At 41.3% G+C, this 19,252-nt stretch overlaps 1 protein-coding gene across 2 annotated transcripts in view; it reads right to left on the bottom strand.

Moving 5' to 3' along the window:
- PBX1 (PBX homeobox 1) overlaps nucleotides 247–19,252 on the bottom strand; it is a 336,966-nt gene continuing 317,960 nt past the window's right edge. Inside the window, exon 10 of one of the 2 annotated variants that reach the window (XM_018046429.1) lies at nucleotides 247–2,268. In XM_018046429.1, coding sequence (XP_017901918.1) covers nucleotides 2,248–2,268 — 21 coding nt within the window. In that variant the 3' untranslated portion in view covers nucleotides 247–2,247. The remainder of the gene's footprint in view (nucleotides 2,269–19,252) is intronic. The other variant, XM_018046431.1, reaches the window with a different exon arrangement.

The raw sequence follows: 19,252 nt of genomic DNA, 5'->3' as shown, positions 1-19,252 counted from the left end.
AGTGGGTTGCCCCTTGCTCCAGGTTAATTTCAACAGAGCCAAACTTTCACATTCTTCAAGAAAATCAGAATGTTCATTTTAGGTTCCCTGGAGGAGAAACAGAACATACTTGACCCACTATGGCTTGGGAACATAATAATGACACTGCATATTAAGCAGACAACATGCATGCTGCGTCTACTATGTGCCAAGCCTGTGCCAAGCCTGTTCAAAGCAGTTTACTCACACCATTTTCACAACAACCAGTCATTTATGCCACAAATATTTATTAAGCACCTAAATCACTCTAGAAACTGGAGATACAGCAGTAAAGAATACAAAAAACCCCTGCCCTTATAGAGCTTACATTCTAGAGGTGGGGAAACAAGCAATAAATAAGATAATTAAGTGCTGTATATAGTAAGTTAGGTCTTGAGTGCTAAGGAGTATAATAAAATGAGGGTAGAAGACAGGAAATGCTGGATGGTTTGCAATTCAGAGAGCATGTTGAAGGAAAGTCTCACTAAAAAAGTAAGTTGAATAAAGACCTGGAGAAGGTAACAGAGTGACCTTTTATGGATAACTGGGGAAGACCATTCCAAGGAGAACGAACAATAAAGGGCAGAGACCCTGAGGTAGGTATTATTATCTCCATTTTACAGATGGTTAAATGACTTGCTAAAGAACCACTGCTTGAGGATGGAGCCAGAATTTAAACTCAAGGCTACTTGACATGAGACCTGGTACATAATATAACTGTCCAGTGACGGAGTGTAAGTGAAACGCTCTACATTACAAAAGTCTACAAGAGGGAAGGAACTTGCCCAGATGAACACAGTAAGTGCCCTGCACGTGAAAGCTTTAAAGTGTGAGCTTTCAAAGTTGCAAACATGCGTTCGCATGTCCAGTCATGTAAGTTAGCTCCATTTGAGGAGGCGCTGTTAAGTTTCGGAGGTACAGGACCTGAACATAGACTGGTACATGAACCAGGTGTGAGTGCCATTGCAGCTCACCCTCCATCTCCTACTGCTGATGACCCTTTGAGCACCTCCCACACTCTCTCCCTTTTCCAGTCAGTGACGCTTCTTCCCTGTTCACTCAATGCCAGCCCCTAGATGCCAGCTGTTGTACTCTACTGCTGTGCTACTGTTCAAGGTACTGTACTGCAAGATTTTAAATGTTTTCTTTATATTTTGTGTTTGTTTTTCGTGTATTATTTGTGTGGAAAGTTTTATACACCTATTACAGTATAGTACTATATAGCCAACTGTATTAGTTGGGTACCTAAGCTAACTTTGTAGGGCTCAACAAACAAATTGGACTTATAAATGTGCTCTTGGAGCAGAACCCCTTATATGGAGGTGACTTACGACACTTGTAGATGATGGCAGAGTTGAGACCGGAGGGCTGTCATTTCTGCCACACCATCCCTGCCTCCTCCAGAATCCAGACATTTATTCTCTGGCTAGAAATCTTTCCCACACTGATGAACAGACTTGTAAAGCTTTAGCAACATATTTAATGAGAGAGATTTTAAAGAGTCTTGGCTTGATGACAAAAATGATGTCTCCAACTCTGACTCCTTCAGTGGCAGTGAGTAACAGAGCATAGACTATAAAGCTAGAGCCTTCTAAACTTGAAAGCAGGTTTCACACTTTTCTCACTCTGTGATCTTGGGTAAGTTATTAAACACCTCTGACCTCCCAGTATCATCATCCATGGAACAGGGATAGAACTGTGTCTCAGGGATGTGGTAAGGATTAGATAAAATGTGCAGAGCACCTTGCAGACTGACTGGGGTAGAGGGGATGCGCTAATGTGTTCCTTACCTTCTCCCCTTCTTCCTTCTCCCCTACGTAATTAGTTGTATTTCTACATGCACAATTCTTGCTTGCTTAATGTGTTACAGTTTTATTGAGGGTTGAGACGTTGTCTTCTATATGAAAGTGCTCACCATATTTTGTATTATATGGCAGTACATAGTGAATGCTTGCAAGTGATGATTTGATTGCTGGGTTAGTGGGGAAGAGAAGGAAGAGTGATTATTGCTTTGGGACTCTTGTTGCAACAGTCATCTGGCTGCAACATGTGCCAGCCCACTGCTCACCACAGTTGTTCTGACTGATGTGACTGGCCAGGAGGTATCCTCTTACTTCTTCAAAAGTCAGTATGTGTCATTCTGGAAGATAGACCACTGTCCAGTTAGAGGAAGACATGTCTTCAGTCAAGAGAAGAGGAGTAGCTGTTATCGCCAGGTCATCCAAACCATCAGTAGGTTCTTGCAATATCCTGGTAAGAAGCAGAATTCCAGTTTAACTCACAACTTTAATACCCTCTACCCACACATCTTTCATCAGGACCGCTATCAAAGAGTCAAATTGACCGATTTCAGTTTTTATTTCTTTTGTCCACCCTCTGGCAAGAGCTCAATAAGCAGCTAACCAGCTGAAAATAGGAGAGAAGAAAAAGGCCTGGACCTAGATGATACAGAAATGGCTCATCAGCCATCCAAAATTGAAGTTACTTTTTCATTCATGTAACGTGAATAAAAATTCTCTGTGATAAATATTAGGAATAGTTCAATGGAGTAACCCATCTGTACTTCCTTTCTTTTAAGAAAGAAAAAGTAAATCATTTGTGTTGCCTTTCTCCCTACATTAACTTGTTCCGTCCTCATAAGAACCCTGTAAATTACCCTTAATTTACAGATGAAGCAACTAATCCCAATAATATTAAATGACTTGCTTAAGATAATAAATTACTAACCCGAGAATTATATGGACAGGCTTTTAACTTGATCCCAGTGGTTTTCCTTTGCATCTCATTTTTATGGCTCCATTTAAAAAGGATTGGATAAAAGACAGTTTCTTCTGACCCTATTATGAAGGGTCAGTAAAGTTTGAAAGAAATCATTATAGAACTGTCTTTCCTTTTAGTGATTATACATAGAACCTGGCCTTAAGACAAACAGATTTTTTAGAGAAAAAATAAATATTTTCAAAAGTTAATAATGACTCTTGTGACCCCATAGACTGTAGACCACCATGCTCCTCTGTCCATGAGATTTCCCAAGCAAGTATGCTAGAGTGGGTTGCCATTTCCTTCTCCAGGGGATCTTCCCAATCCAGGGATCAAACCCAGGTCTCCTGCATTGGCAGGCAGTTTCTTTACCACTGAGCCACCAGGGAAGCTCATAATATTAACTTGTACTTTCCTCCGGATCGTTGAGAAGCACCACAGACAGGATGCTTCACCCTCAATCACTACAGAATGGGGACAGGGTGTCAATGTTTCCATTTGGGACTGTGGGCTCAAGAAGAAAAAAGGAGAAGCTACAACAAAGTTAGGGAAAGAATCATACTTCTACATACTGGCCAAGTTCGGCTGAAAAACTTTTAAAAATAGATCAATCTATCGATAAATTGTCAAAACATTCATCATACACGGGAACAAATGCTAAAAGAAAATAAGGAAAATCAGTACTGTTGTTGTGTTAAGGTGATAGGATTATGAAGAAATGTCCACAATTTTACATATTTTGTAATGATATTATATTATTGGTATTTTATAATATAAAAGGAAGATATAAACCAATAATTATATTCACTTCACTGGATGCTTGAAAGTACCCATTTGCCCAGGACTAGGTTACTTCTTTCCATCAAAGTCCCATTAGTACAGTTTATTGAATAGACACTTTTGGAAGACAGACTTCTGAATTAGAAGCACTAATATGTTCTTAGTGACATCCTGTGGGTGGAACTGGTTCTTATGGAATTAGCACTCTATACCCAAATAGCACTGGCCTCAATTTCCACTAGTACTCTTCAAAATGAGAAGTGATGTAGAGTTTGACTTTTTGGACTAAAGTCACTTGGAATGCCTTCTATAGCAAAACTTTTTCTTGTATTTTTATCTTAAAGGCTTGGAAGATTTTTCTTTCAATTATTTCAGGAAATTATGCCCAATTCACTAACTTTTATAATTTCTCATTCATTTCACTAGATTTTATAATTCCCCAAGTAGCTTAGAATGTTGGAGTTTAATGGAGAAAAGAGCTAAACTTTCCTGTCTGAAAATGAAGAAACTGCAGCTTAGAGAAAATAGTCTCAAGTTGAAAGTAAGTACATATGGTATCACAGTGGAGCACAGCTTATTTTTTTTATCATATTTTTCCAACTATAATTACAGCCTGCCCTATGAACTAAGTATAGTGGTTCCTCTCCTTGATATTACTGCTTTCCTCAATTATAATATTTACTAGTTGAGCAGAAAGTACTCTCTCCACTGGTACTAAGGGCTTAAGAATAAACTTGCTCAGATATGCAGATGACACCTCCCTTATGGCACAAAGTGAAGAGGAACTAAAGATCCTCTTGATGAAAGTGAAAGAGAATGAAAAAGCTGGCTTAAAACTCAACATTCAAATAATGAAGATCAAGGCATCTAATCCCATCACTTCATGGCAAATAGATGGGCAAACAATGGAAACAGTGAGAGACTTTATTTTCTTGGGCTCCAAAATCACTGCAGATGGTACCTGCAGCCATGAAATTAAAAGATGCTTGCTCCTTGGAAGAAGTTGTGACAAACCTAGACAGTGTATTAAAAAGAAGAGACATGACTTTGTCGACAATGGTCCGTCTAGCCAAAGCTATGGTTCTTCCAGTAGTCATGTGTGGATGTGAGGGTTGGACCATAAAGGTGGCTGAACACTGAAGAACTGATGCTTTCAAACTCTGGTGCTGGAGATCCCTTGGACAGCAAGGAGATCAAACCAGTCCATCTTAAAGGAGATCAGTCCTGAATATTCATTGGAAGGACTGATGCTAAAGCTGAAGCTCCAATCCTTTGGCCACCTGATGTGAAGAACTGACTCATCTGAAAAGACCCTGATTCTGGGAAAGACTGAAGGCAGGAGAAGGGAATGACAGAGGATGAGATGGTTGGATGGCATCACCGGCTCAATGGACATGAGTTTGAGCAAGCTCCAGAAGACGGTGAAGGATACGGAAATCTGGTGTGCTGCAGTCCATGGGGTTGCAAAGAGTCAGACACAAATGAGCGACTGACAACAACAAGGAAGTTTTCATGTTTTACAGTGAGACTGACATTGCACATTTAAGAATCCGGCACGTAGTCTCAAAACTAGGTTTCCATTTCACTTGTTTTCTTAAAGGAGGATATTATCTCATGACTTAAAACTCTGAAGCAAATCTATCAGATTAAAAGAAAAGGGAGTCCTCCCTGCCTCTTGCCATCTAAGGGAATTCCATAGCCTGAATATGGGCATTGCCTCCCCCAGATTTCTGCTAATTCAAGGTAGGAGTAGTGAGGTCTGGCATAGAGGAGGTGAGACTATTTGTGTCTGTGCCTTTCTACCTCTTAGGAACTCTTTGAACTTTGCTTCTGTCTTATACCATGTCATGTCCAATGTAAAATTTAAATCCTTTTCAGAATTATCAACTCATAACATTATTATGACATATATATATATATATATATGTATATATATATATATACGTATGTATATATATAGGACATATATATCGGAGAAGGCGATGGCATCCCATTCCAGTACTCTTGCCTGGAAAATCCTATGGATGGAGGAGCCTGGTAGGTTGCAGTCCATGGGGTCGCAAAGAGTCGGACACGACTGAGTGACTTCACTTTGACTTTTCACTTTCATGCATTGGAGAAGGAAATGGCAACCCACTCCAGTGTTCTTGCCTGGAGAATCCCAGGGACGGGGGAGTCTGGTGGGCTGCTGTCTATGGGGTCTCACAGAGTTGGACACAACTGAAGAGACTTAGCAGCATATATATATATATATGTTTATATACATTATATAACATTATATCTATATGCATATATATATATATACATAGAGAGAGAGAGAGTATTGAGAGTATGCTCAAGTTTATGGAATAATTCTGGACAGCCAAGGCTGGGAGGAATCACATCACCCATCACTCAGTACTCAGATTTCTGCCACTTTTCTGGCCTCCTCTTTCCTCCTCCTCTTTCTGCCTTTCCTCCCTTTTTCCTCTCTGTTATGCTGAGCACTCCAAACTCATCTCCCTGTATGATGAAGACCATTACCACCCTTCCTCTTAGATCTTCACACCCACTCATAATGCTGACATCTCAAAATTCACACTCATTTTTTCTCCAAGAATGTCATTCTCTCTTTAGTTGTCCCTGTTACAGTTATAAATATTTCCTTCATTGTTTATGAAAGGTGCAGTCAGAAAAAAATTTCTGGGAGCAACGTGCTGTGGAAAACAATTGGGCAGTTTCTCCAAAAGTTAAATATAGAATTACAGGATGACTCAGCAATTCCATTCTCAGTATGTTTTTTAGGAGAAATAACTATACATTCCCTCAGAAACTGATTCACACGTGAATGTTCATAGTAACCAACAGGTGGAAACAACCCAAATTCTCATCAACAGATGATAGATACATAAAACATGACGTGGCCACACAGCGGAATATTATTCAGCCGTGAAAAGGAACCAAGCGCTGATAACTTGCTGTGACATAGATGAACACTGAAAACATTATGCTGAATGAAAGAAGCCAGATATAAAATCTCACCTATCATATGATTCATTTTATATGATATATAACCTAGAGGTCACCAGGCAATGACAGTGGGAGGAATGGGAAGTAATTACTTAATGGGCATGTGTTGTTTTTATAGGGTGATGAAAATGTTTTGAAACTCATGAGAGATGCTTATTGTACAACATTGTTGAATATACTAAATACCATTGCATTGTACACTTTTAAACAGTTAATTGTATGATATGCAAATTTTACTTCAATTTAAAAATTTTGCACGTGTGTGCACACAGATACACGCACACACACAGAGAAGAGGGAGTCATGGGGTGAGGGTTACACTGAAAATTTTCCAGGCCCTCCTCACAGACTCTCAGGCAGTTCTGGGAGTTGCCTCACTGTCTCAGGAGGGGCACAGCAGGCTCTGTATTCAGATGTATTCTCATGGAGTTAGAGGCCTGGATTCTAGGCCTGTTCTAATTGTCATCTATGCGATTCTGAGAAAATCACTTAATATCTCAGAGGGTGGGATGATTGGGGAGAATGGCATTGAAACATGTATACTATCATGTAAGAACCGAATCGCCAGTCTATCCGATGCAGGATACAGCATGCTTGGGACTGGTGCACGGGGCTGACCCAGAGAGATGTTATGGGGAGGGAGGTGGGAGGGGGGTTCATGTTTGGGAATGCATGTACACCCGTGGTGGATTCATGTCAATGTATGGCAAAACCAATACAGTATTGTAAAGTAAAATAAAGTAAAAATAAAAATTAAAAAATATATATCTCTTCCTTATCTTCCTCAAAATCACTTAAGGAAAGCTTTGGACTAAACCATCTTTAAATCATTTGGATTACATGAAATAGACTGGTTAATTTAAGCAGAAAAGGAAAGTTCTAGAAGGATATCAGCTGGCTCACAGAACTTAAGGAAGCCTGGGTAATTAGTCTTAGAAAAAAATAGAGCCAGGACCCCTCGGTGGGTGAGTTGACGAGGGCAGAAGCTGGTGGTGGGGGTGGGGGTGCGATGTAGGGGGAAGTCTCACTGAAGTGCTGCTGCTAAAGGGGTAGATGCGGGGAAATAAAAACTGTAGTCTTTCAGGACCTTCCTAGCTATTCACTTCCTCCCCCTTCCTTCCTTCCTCCCTTCCTTCCTTCTTCCCTTCCTTCTTTTATTCCTTCCCTCTTTCCCCTCTTTTCCTTTCTTTCTCTTGCAAATATCAACTGGCTTTTAAGCTATGGCGAGATTAGATTTTAGCACACAAAAGTGAACTGTTTTCTTCCAGAAAAATTCCCATTTCTCTCCAGACTCCCAGGAGGATGAACCCATAGTAGGAAAAAAAAAAAAAGGGCTGCCTTGGCTGAGGCTGGGTACCAGAAAGCTTGAGAGTGGCAGTGCCCGCAAGGATCAGAGCCAGAGAGGGCTGGGAGCACTGAACTCAGAGCAGATGGCTAAGAGAACAGTCCACCAAAGCCCCTAGGTACTGCTGCTAGTCAGAGGGGTTTCCTTTCAGAATGTTCCCATTAACACATTTTCTTGGCATTGGCCTTATGGCTGCTGGGATGAGTAGCTTTTTTCCTTTTCCAAACTGTCCTTATCAGTAATGCAACAATAGCTAATTTAATTAGCTGACCTGAATGGCAGCCAGTTTGAGCTAATTTGGTTTTGCTAGCTGCTCCCTGGTATGTCCAGAACTGATAAGCACACTTCCCTCCAGACAAACAGTGGGGATTTTGAGGGGGCAGTGAGAGGGAGAGTAACCCTTCCAAAGTCTGTCTTACACCTGTGGGATCTAGTACTTCAGCAAAGGCAAGTTATTCTTGAGTCAGTGTTCCCTAAGGGCCTGCCAAATTTGTAAACTGAAAGATAAAAAAGACAACCTGGAAATTGCAAAGGCAAGGTGCACAGGATGAGAGAGCCAGGGAAAAACATTCCCCTTAGCAGGAAGAACACTTGGCCAAAAGATTTGGATCTTAGCCACTGACTGACCTTCCCCAAGTCGCTTCACCTCTGTGTCTCAGCTACTCAGGCATAATAATAATATGCAGGACATATGCGTCACATATCTCTGGAGAAGGAAATGGCAACCCACTCCAGTGTTCTTGCCTGGAAAATCCCATTGACAGAGGAGCCTGGCAGGTTACAGTCCATGGGGCCGCAGAAAAGTTGGACACGACTTAGCGACTAAACAACATACATCATATATATTAAAAGATCACATATATAATATGAATAATAATAACCATTGCTCTACTTCCTTCATAGCTATGTTGTAAAACTGCAACACTATAATGAAGATGAGATTTCTCGTCACATATAAAGAACTATGCCAATGGGAAACATTTTGGTAATTAGCACACTACCATAAGTGTAGTCTCTGCCTCCAGGGCAAGAACCAAATACAATTCCTCTCTGTGGCCCTAGCACTTGCCGACTGAATGGAAGAGAAAGAGAAGTATGAAGAGATGGGTAGGCACGGTTCACGGTATGCAGAAGTCAGCACCCAACTAAAGATCATAAAATGTAAGCTGACTTTTCAGTTTAGCATCTTAATCTCCACCCTTGACAACTTCCTCCTATCTTGACAAGAGAAAACGGGTTCAGAAAGACAACACCCTTGATGTCAGATCTGCATTCACAGAAGAGCTATTCTGTACCACCTGCATCTCTGGCCACCATCCCTCACCCCAAGATCTTCCAGTGCAGCCTGCCTTCACTAGTAGGTGAAGGACCACACCCGAAGCAGGCTTTTGTGTTTGCTTTGGGGTCTTTTTTCCTTTGAAGTGCTGCATTTCTATGAGATACGCTGAATTGAATACGTTGAATTATAATTTTGCATCTATTCTCACAGAATATAAGGCATCTTGTTTGAAATGAGTGGATTTGAAAAAATTTGGAATAGGAAAGATCTATAGGATAATAATATGGAGAAGGAAATGGCAACCCACTCCAGTACTCATGCCTGGAAAATTCCATGGATGAAGAAGCCTGGTGGGCTACAGTCCATGGGGTCGCAAAGAGTCAGACACGACTGAGCGAACTGCAAAAAAAAAAAAAAAGGATAATATTGTCCATTCCCATAATTTTTAAAAATTCATTTATTTTTAATTGGAGAATAATTGCCTTACAGTATCGTTCTGGTCTCTGCCATATATTAACATGAATCAGCCATAGATATACCTATGCCCCCTCGTTCTTGAACTTCCCTCCCATCTTCCTCGTATCCCACCCCTTCTAGGTTGTCACAGAGCATCGGATTTGAGCTCCCTGAGTCATACAGCAAATTTCCACCGGCTATCTAGTTTTACCCTGGCAATGTTATGCTTCAATGCTACTCTCTCAATTCGTCCTACCCTTTCCTTCCCCCACTGTGTCCACAAGTCTGGTATTTGGTCAAATCTATTTTTAACCATCCCCAAACCTGTGATGACCATTTTCTCTCCCTCCATACGCTCCCCTGGGAGATCTCATCCATTCATTTCCTCTCCCTCCATACCCTCCCCTGGGAGATCTCATCCATTCCCACAGTTCTATTGCATCCCATACGATGAAACCTCACAAGCCATTATTGTCAGCCCTGACCTCACCCCTGAGCTTAGGATCCAGAAACACAAGTGCCTGAATCACCTATTGCACCTCATATCTCAGATTCTCAAAATTGCCCTCATCACCTACTTTATAAAGTCTGCTTGTCTAAATTTTATGTTCTTTCAAGTGGCTCACAGTTTCCAAACCAGAAACCCAACCTTTCCTTCATGCGGTCTTCTTGATGGAAAATGAGTTTATTGATTCTGCCTTCTAAATATGTCTCCCATTCAAGTCATTATTGCCACTGAAACTATTTTATTTGTATTTTTCATCTTCCATCCCCTACTTCAAACAAATTTCTTAAAGGCAGAGATTCCGTGCATATCAGGCAAATAACCAATATTTGTTGATCTGAATTGAATTAAGATCTCCCTTACTCTGTTCCACCAAATTTCCAAATCTTAAGTGAAAATCAGTTACTGTACTTAAGACAACTGAAGATGTAGTTGAGCTTCTCTTCTATTGCAACAGCTATTCCAATGGACTCTAAAATCACAGTCAGTCCCTAAACGTGGGGTGAGTACAGTCTTCTCAGCTGGGACCATACAACCTCATCAACAGGCCTACCTTCTGGGTTTGCTCTAAAATTTATAGCTCAGACTTAGAACACTCAGCAGTTTCTCCAGTGTTTGCAGGAAAGGCGGAATCTACTCTAGCTGTCTTCAATACTTCTTTACAGATTCATTGTCTTCAACTTACTCACAGGTAAACATAGAATCAGGTGTGGAATATTCTTCAGAATGTCTAATTACAAGTATATGCCTATAATACATTGGAAGTATTTGGAATGTCTTAATAACTGGTGTCTCAACAACATTTTTTTTTTAATTTTATAGTTATTTCTCTAACTTTTACTTAGTTCCTGATATGGATTTCGTATCTATTTTTTTCCTGAAGCATGAGCCCTAGTGTCAGTGGATGACATTACTGCATATGGAAAGGCAGCCCAGTCAAGGAAGGGTCTTGAGCCAGACAGCCTCAGTTCGAATTCTGATCCACCACCTACTGTCTGTGAGAATGACAAATGACCATATCTCTCTAGCGCACCTTCCTCATCTCTAACTGGGGGTAATGATGTCTCCACATACTTCCTAGGCTTCTTGTGAAAATTAAAAGAACTAATTCATAAGTTGCATTTACTACCCATTTGGTACAATATAAGACAGCTATTATTATATTACTTGATAGTGAGAAAAGAAGGACATCAAAGGGGATTTTGATGAAAAAAAAAAAAGGTTTTATCATTTAAAAATTTTAATTGCAAAACTAGTTGTTTACCATGGACAGATTCTGTGCTATTCAGCTTACCTATGTCATCTCACCTAACTTGTGCACTGCACATCAACTCTGTGATGCAGCTTTTATTATACCTGCTTCACAGATGAGAAAATTAAGCCTTAGAGAGGTTAAGAAACTTACCACTTGACACATAGATAGGAAGCGACGGAACTAGAATATTAACTCTGGACTGAGTCCAAAGCTAAAATTAAACAAAATACATACCACTTATTCAAAGTCCTTACATCTCTGTAAGTAAAACAAAGGAAAAGAAAATCTTGGATGAATCACAAAATAACTATGCTGAGTGAAAGAAGCCAGACCAACAAAAAGTATATATTACCTGGTTCCATTTATATAAAACTCTAGAAATGCAAGCTAATTACAGAGTGGCCAAGAGCAGACCAGCGTTGCTTGGGGAGGGTATTAGGTGAGGAGTGGTGGAAAGGGCGAATCAAAAAGAAAACTTTTGAGGCTGATAGGTGTGTTTAATATCTTGATTGTGGTGATGGTGTGTATATATGTTAAAACTAACCAAATCGTGTATTTCAAATATGTTCAGTTTATTGAATGTCAATTATGCTCAAGAAAAGTGTTTAAAAAACACAAGCTACTTTTGTACCCTCAAAATCATACAGTTAAATGAAGAAAACCACTACACCACTGGGGTCAGGCTTTCTGCATCTCTACAGAAAATAGTCATACCTTCTGCTTTATTCCATTGCTCTGTTACCTTAATGTGCTGGCCTGGAGGATAAATGAAATAATAAACGCAGAGCCCCGAACACAGTGTGCGGGTCACGCGAGGCACTCAGTTCGTTCTCTTCCCCCACCTGCCTTATAGATTAGTCCCGACTTCTCAGAAATGCAAATACCTACGCACTCACCTCTGTAGGCTTTCAATATCCCTACAGTGGACCCTTTTTACGACCGCCTTAGAGCCGGCCAGCATCGCTTTCCTGGTCTAACTGTCCCGCAGAGACAAGGGCGGGGCAAGTGCAGCGGGCACGTGGAGGCCAGAGCAGCCCAGCAGAAGAGACCGCGCTGGTGTTGAGCTCTGTGAACGAGGACCTCATTCATCTTCACGGACTTTGCTGTGCCATCCATTTTAAATGACATGGTAGCCGACCCGTTTATCAAGATCAGCATACTACTCTATTATTATGATTATTTAGCATTTATATAACACTGGATTTGCAAGTGCTTAATAATAATTTATTTATTACTTCATCTAGCTACTCACTAATGGAAAATTCAAGGGGTTGTCTGGAGTTCACTGACCTCCACTTCGGAGACACCTTAGGCCGTTTCCAACAGCATGCCCAAGTACCAGTTGTGAAATATTTTAATGAAAAACCATTTGGTATATATATATATATATATCTATTTTTTCCTTGACATTTATAATGTATCTACTGAGATAATACTCTTTCTTTACAATGAATAAAATAAGCATTACTATTAAAAATCCTCTGAAGATCCCCTGGAGTAGGAAATGGCAACCCACTCCAGTATTCTCGCCTGGAAAATCCCATAGACAGAAGAGCCTGGTGGGCTACAGTCCATGGGGTCGGACACAAATAGTCGGACACAACTTAGTGACTAAACAACATTATAAATAAGTAACTGAAGCCGTGTCTCTCTAGAACTTGTATGGAGGCTACAAGAGTGAACCCTAGGAGTGTGCAGACATGGAGACCCACCACTACATCTTCTGTCAAGAAAGGGCTCGTCACCTGGCCGGGTGGAGTGTGCTAGCTGGCGTCTCTGGCTGCTGGGGTCTTCAATGTCCACCTCAGACAGGGACTAAGTGTGGCCGTGGTCCATGTGTCGGCCACTTCTGCCCAACACAAGGCTCATCTCTAACAGGCTTTGTTTCAGAGTTCCTCTTTTACAGGTGTACCTCACTATTTGATGGCTTCTCTACCCAGTCATGCTTCCTTCCCCTTTTCCGTCACAGATGTAACTCTCCAATAAACATTTTTCAGTCCTTGCTTTACCTCAGTGTCTGCTTCCCAGAGAACCCAGCCAGCCAGTATGAACCTAGAGCTTATACTCTGACAATAAGCATGTCATTTAGGCAAGTGTCTCTGGATTGTAAAATTTTCACCACTCTATTGGGATGATTGGCTTTGGTTCTTTCAAAGGTCTTTCCATTTATTCCATCCTTCCACCTATGAATTTGTGTGGAATGGAGTTTGATATTAATATAAATTCTGTGCCTTTAGCCTTCATTCAAGAAGTTTTGTGATGGAGAAAGATTTTAAGGAACAAACTCGAGTCCTCCTATTTTCCTATCTATAATAACCTATGATGATTCCAACTCTGTTAGAATGTACAATAGAAAGATGATTATGAGTGTGGATTGATGAGTGTGAAAATTACACATAAAACATGAAAAACAGAATTAAATAAATATCATAGGTGATCTAATTCTTATACATACATAAAATATTGGTCAAGACAGAAGATCTCAGAGCAGAGAGAAAACAGATAGAGAGATCTCACTGATAGATAGGGAAGACAGAACTGCATTCTTAGAAGATCTAATACCTGAGTCTGATGGTCCCTGAGAAAAAGTTTAAATGAACCACCCCGAAAGGGAACAACTCCTTGGACAGGGCATACTTCAGAATTCTGGGAGATGCAACTCTCCCTTATCAGATGCTCAGACTTTTCACCTGTGGAGGTTTGATTTTCTCTTCATGTCCCTATTTTTTTTTAAAACTGTTGTTCTCTAAGCCATTTTTGAAAGAAGCTTGGTCCCCACCTTTTCTCTGGATTCTTCAGCGGTCTCTGGTCAAAGGTGTCTGCCACAAAAGAAACTGTTAAGAGACTTAATTAGGGTTTTTGAAAGTAAAAGCCAACAAGAATCTATTTATGCAATGATTATAATAAAAAAGTTGTCACTATAAGGCCTAAATGTACAGCTGTCATTGGGCACCAGCCCTGAGAATCACATGTGTAAAAAGAAGTCTGTAATTTGAGAGGTCATACTGGTTAAGACTTTAACACAGATTCAACAAAGCTTAATATAAACTCATGGAAGATTTGATCTGTAATCAATTAGGAAGGTCATGTAGGATATTTGAGAGAGATTCCCCTGAAGCTCTTAAAGGCCTGGTGAAAGAAGGTATACCCCCCAAATGCCAATGATAAAGACTCAGCAATATCTAGACTTAGTTATTTAAATGACCATTTCAGAGCAAGTAGTAAAGGAATTTGGGACTTACAGAAGTCAGCATGAAGCTACCAAAAAGAAGTCACCACGCATGCATGTCATTCACTGTTTGGTAAGGGGACTCACGGGCCAGCACATGTTTCCGCATGTGCTAGAAGCAGAAGCACTGTCCCTTCGGACAGTGTACAAAATCTTTCTTGGTATTCCTCAGGATAGAGTGGGTACTGTGGGAAGTCACACCCCAGTTCCTGGGAAGGAATAATGACTGTACATGAATCAACCCTCAGCCAAAATTTGTCTCCAGTATTTTTCTACAAGGGTCTGGGCCTGTCCTGTCCTGTGCAAAATATTAATGACTTGAATGAAAGTAGCAAGGGAGGGTGGCTATGTTTCTGGCCTTTAGAGTCAGACAGAGCTGGGTTTAAATCCTGACTCTCCTACATACTGGCTGTGTATCCTTGGACAAGTTGCTTAGCCTGTCTGAGTCACAGTGTGCTTAACTATAAACTGGGGACAGGGACCTCCCTGGTGCTCCAGTGGCTAACACTGCATTCCCAGTGCAGGGGGCCTGGATTTGACCCCTGGTCAATCCACAAACTAGATTCCACATGCCACAACTAAAGATTCCACGTGCTGTAACCAAGACCTGGTGCAAATTAATAAATAAATATAAACAATAAAATAATAAAATAAAATGGTGACAGCACATACTCAGCAGAGTTGGGGAAGGGAGAGTGAAACAGTGTGCTGTGTAAAGCATAGTGTCTGGCAGAGACAGGCTCCCAAAATGGTAACTCTGCTGCACGTCGAATACATTGTCTGAGAGTAATGAGAATATGTTGGATGACAAAATCAGGATCCAAAAAGGTCTCAGCAGGCTGGACTCAAGGACCAAATCTAATAGGATGGCATTTAACAAAGATAAATGTAAAGGTACTGCAATTAGGTCTGAACAGCAAGCTGCACACGTGCCCAGTGGGGAGATAGGGCTTATCAACAGCACACCTGGAAAAGACTTGGGGGCATTGCATGACTCTTTGCTCATTAATGGGTCAATCAGGTGAAGTGGCTGCCAAAAAGCAAAGGCAGTCTTAAGCAGTGTAAAGGCTCATTGTCTGGAACAAAGGGAGAAATAATGCCTGTCTCCATGACCACACTTGGGTACTACACTTTAATAGGGGTGGTGATAAGCTGGGCTTTTGCAAAAGACACAGAATCAGGACAGTGAGGAGACACAAACTCAGTCAAAGCAAAGAACAGCGGAGGCCAGGGAATACCAGGGAGGCTTAGGATACGTGTTTACAAACATGAGAAAGCAGTTATGTACTTGATGATGAATTAGAGCTCGGTAATACAAATTCCTAACTCTTTGCCTGTTTAATGTTGCTCAGGGGAGAATTAGGATGAGGGTGGCATTACAGAAAGGAAGGCTGATGTGCAAAATAAAGAAAAGTGAAGTCGCTCAGTCGTGTCTGACTCTGAGACTCCATGGACTGTCGCCTACCAGGCTCCTCAGGCAACAGTCCATGGAGTTTTTCATGCGAGAGTACTGGAGTGGGTTGCCATTTCCTTCTCCAGGGGATCTTCCTGACCCAGGGATCGAACCTGGGTCTCCTGCATTGCACACAGACGCTTTACCATCAGAGCCACAGGGAAGCCCTCTAACTATCAATGCTGTCACAAACAGAAAGGGACTGAGTTCCCTATCCCTGGAAGCATTCAAGCTGAGGCTTCAGAATCACCTGCAAAGGATATTATTAAGTGATTAATACACCCCCTGGAACAGGGCTCAACTTGCAGCCCATGTGCCCCCAGAAATTGTTGGCAAAATCCTGTAAGTGTGTGTGCAGAAGTTCATTTTTCTCTGGGTAGAGCGTTCATGACCTCTTCAAATCTTTTGTGGAACCCAAAAAACTACCCTGAAAAGATGAAGATAAACTGAGTTGATGTACTATCGCTTTCAAATTTGGACATCCACTCTATGCTACTAGTCTTGGTACTGGAGTCACAGAGATGAGGAAGGTATTATGTCTAGCCTTGTAAAGGGAAACTTTGAGTTTGGTGTGTTCTTCTAAACAAACAAGTGTAAAAGATTCCTTATCTGTGCTGTGATAGAGAATGATATACAGAAGAGCAACAGGAAAGAGAGTGGTCCTTTCTTCCTGGAAGGAGGTGCCCTCTGACTCTGTGATTTGGGGACTCCATCAGCCTCCTTCACCACTCTTTGGGTAAACACTGCGCTCACAGACTTACCAAGGATTCCAGGGGATGGAAATTTGGCAAAACAGCAGACATCTTGAGAGTCCCAGAAGATTCTGAAAATGGCTTATGTCTAGATCGTACCTTCCCCCAAGATCCATCCTATGTAACTATGATGGGGCAGGCTCACTAGAATGTCCAAAAAGAGATGTCATGAAATCTGTAGGAATATGTTTTTGATCAGTTCATGAAAACCCAAATCACCCACTGCCTGGGCCTGTGAGCACAATATTAAGCTGCCAACCTGCTTTACACTTATTTACCCACCATGTAATGCCTACTTTATTGAGCCAATAAATTAGAGGTAGTAATATTCACCCATCAAAATCTACCTGGCTTCCAAGACCTGGCTCTCACCCGACACCCTTCAGAGGTGCCCTCAGGCCCTCTGCCTGCCAAGAGCACCTGCTCTCTAAACCTCTGCAGCACCCACTATGTATATTGTCATTAGGCACCTGCTGTTTACCATTTTGCATTGTCACTTAACTGGATCCTATGAGCACATTCGGTCTAGTTTTAGACGAGACAACTCTTGCCTGACATGATCATCACTTCTCCAGGGATGGAGAAACTGTTTTAAATCCTTCTCTTCTATCTTCCATTAAGCTTTTCCTGGGGCAGCTTACGTTGTAGGGGCTCAGTTAAATAGAAGGGAACAATCATTATAAAACCGAAGTGTTTCAGATAATCAGCTTGATCTGGTTGTCAAGCATATGTGAAAAGGGAGTGGATGTGGGATTTAAGACCCCCATAGCGATGTAAATGAGTTTTCTATACCTCTGATTGGTCACTACATTAAATTGGATAGGAAGTGGGGAGTAAAGCCCTCCTTGTCTCTCATAGTGATATGTCCAGAGGAACTATGGACAAGCAAGGATGTTGAAACGTGCTCTTCCAATGCTAATAGTTCCATTGATTTAGTTTCAAACTTGTTTGGCTAGAATCACAGACTGTCAGAGCGAAAAAGATGCTAGATTCAGAAATACAAACTCCTCCTTTTATAGGTGATGAAACTAAAGTCACTAGAAGCAAAGTAATTCTAGGTCAAGGATAACTAACATGACTTGGTTATAGAGCTGCTTAGTAGCAAATTTGAGACTAGGACCTAGATTGCCTGAGTTCCAAGTAAGAGCTTCTCTGCTTAAATCCTCTAGGTTCATGTCTGGCCAAGTAGAGGGTATAGTCCTGACAATGGGCTACAGGGTCCCTTAGTTACTGCACCTACTTCTGTCCCTTTCGCTCTCTCTGCTACAGGCAGGCTGGCCTGGGCGTTGTTCCATGAAATATCAAGCAAGCTCCTCCCTCAGGACCTTTGAAAATGCTGCATCTGCTTGGATTGTTTTTGACCCAGATATCCACGTGGCTTGCTGCCTCATCTCCTTGAGGTCTTATTCAAATGTCACCTTTTCAGTGCGGCCTCCCCAGCCATCCCAGTTAAACTTGCCTGCTCCTGCTGCCTGCCCCAGCCAAACACTCATTCTCTCCTTCCTCTGCTAACTTTTCTCTTTCGCGCTTATTACTAACATTCACTAATAGTTTACTTATTTATTTTTGTTTACGTATCTCTCCTCTATTATACCCTGTGCTCTCAGAGAGAAAGTGTTTGTTTGTTTGTTTGTTTTTTTTCAAATGCTTCATTTGATTATCTATTCCTGACACTTAGCACATATATACGCAGTACATTATGGGAAATGCCAGGATGCATGACTCACAAGCTGGAATCGTGATTACTGGGAGAAATACCAACAACCTCAGATATGCAGATGATAACACTCTAACGCAGAAAGTGAAGAGGAACTAAAGGGCCTCTTGATGAGGGTGAAAGAGGAGAGTAAAAAAGCTGGCTTAAAACTTAACATTCATAAAACTAAGATCATGACATTAGGTCCCATCACTTCATGGCAGACTGATGGGGAAAAGTGGAAACAGTGACAGATTTCATTTTCTTGGGGCTCCAAAAATCAATGTGCTATCAAATTGTGGTGCTGGATAAGACTCTTGAGAGTCCCTTGGATAGCACGGAGATCAAAGAAGTCAATCCTAAAGGAAATCAACCTTGAATATTCATTGGAAGGACACGCTGAAGCGGCAACTCCAATACTTTGGCCACCTGATGCAAAGAGCAAACTTATTGGAAAAGACCCTGATGTTGGGAAAGATTGAGGGCAAGAGGAGAAGAGGGAGGCAGAATCTGAGATACCTGGATAGCATCACTGACTCAATTAACATGAGTTTGAGCAAACTCAGGGAGATAGTGTGGGAGGGGGAAGCCTGGATTGCTGAATAGTTCATGGGGTCACAGAGAGTCAGACATGACTGAGCAACTGAACAACAATAACAAATGGCACATAGAAAGTGCTTAGTAGATGCTTGTTAAATGAGTGAGAGGGCTGACT

This window comes from Capra hircus, chromosome 3, assembly GCF_001704415.2.
Source record: "Capra hircus breed San Clemente chromosome 3, ASM170441v1, whole genome shotgun sequence".
Lineage (NCBI taxonomy): Eukaryota > Metazoa > Chordata > Mammalia > Artiodactyla > Bovidae > Capra > Capra hircus.
This window is presented reverse-complemented; position numbering and strand designations above follow the sequence as displayed.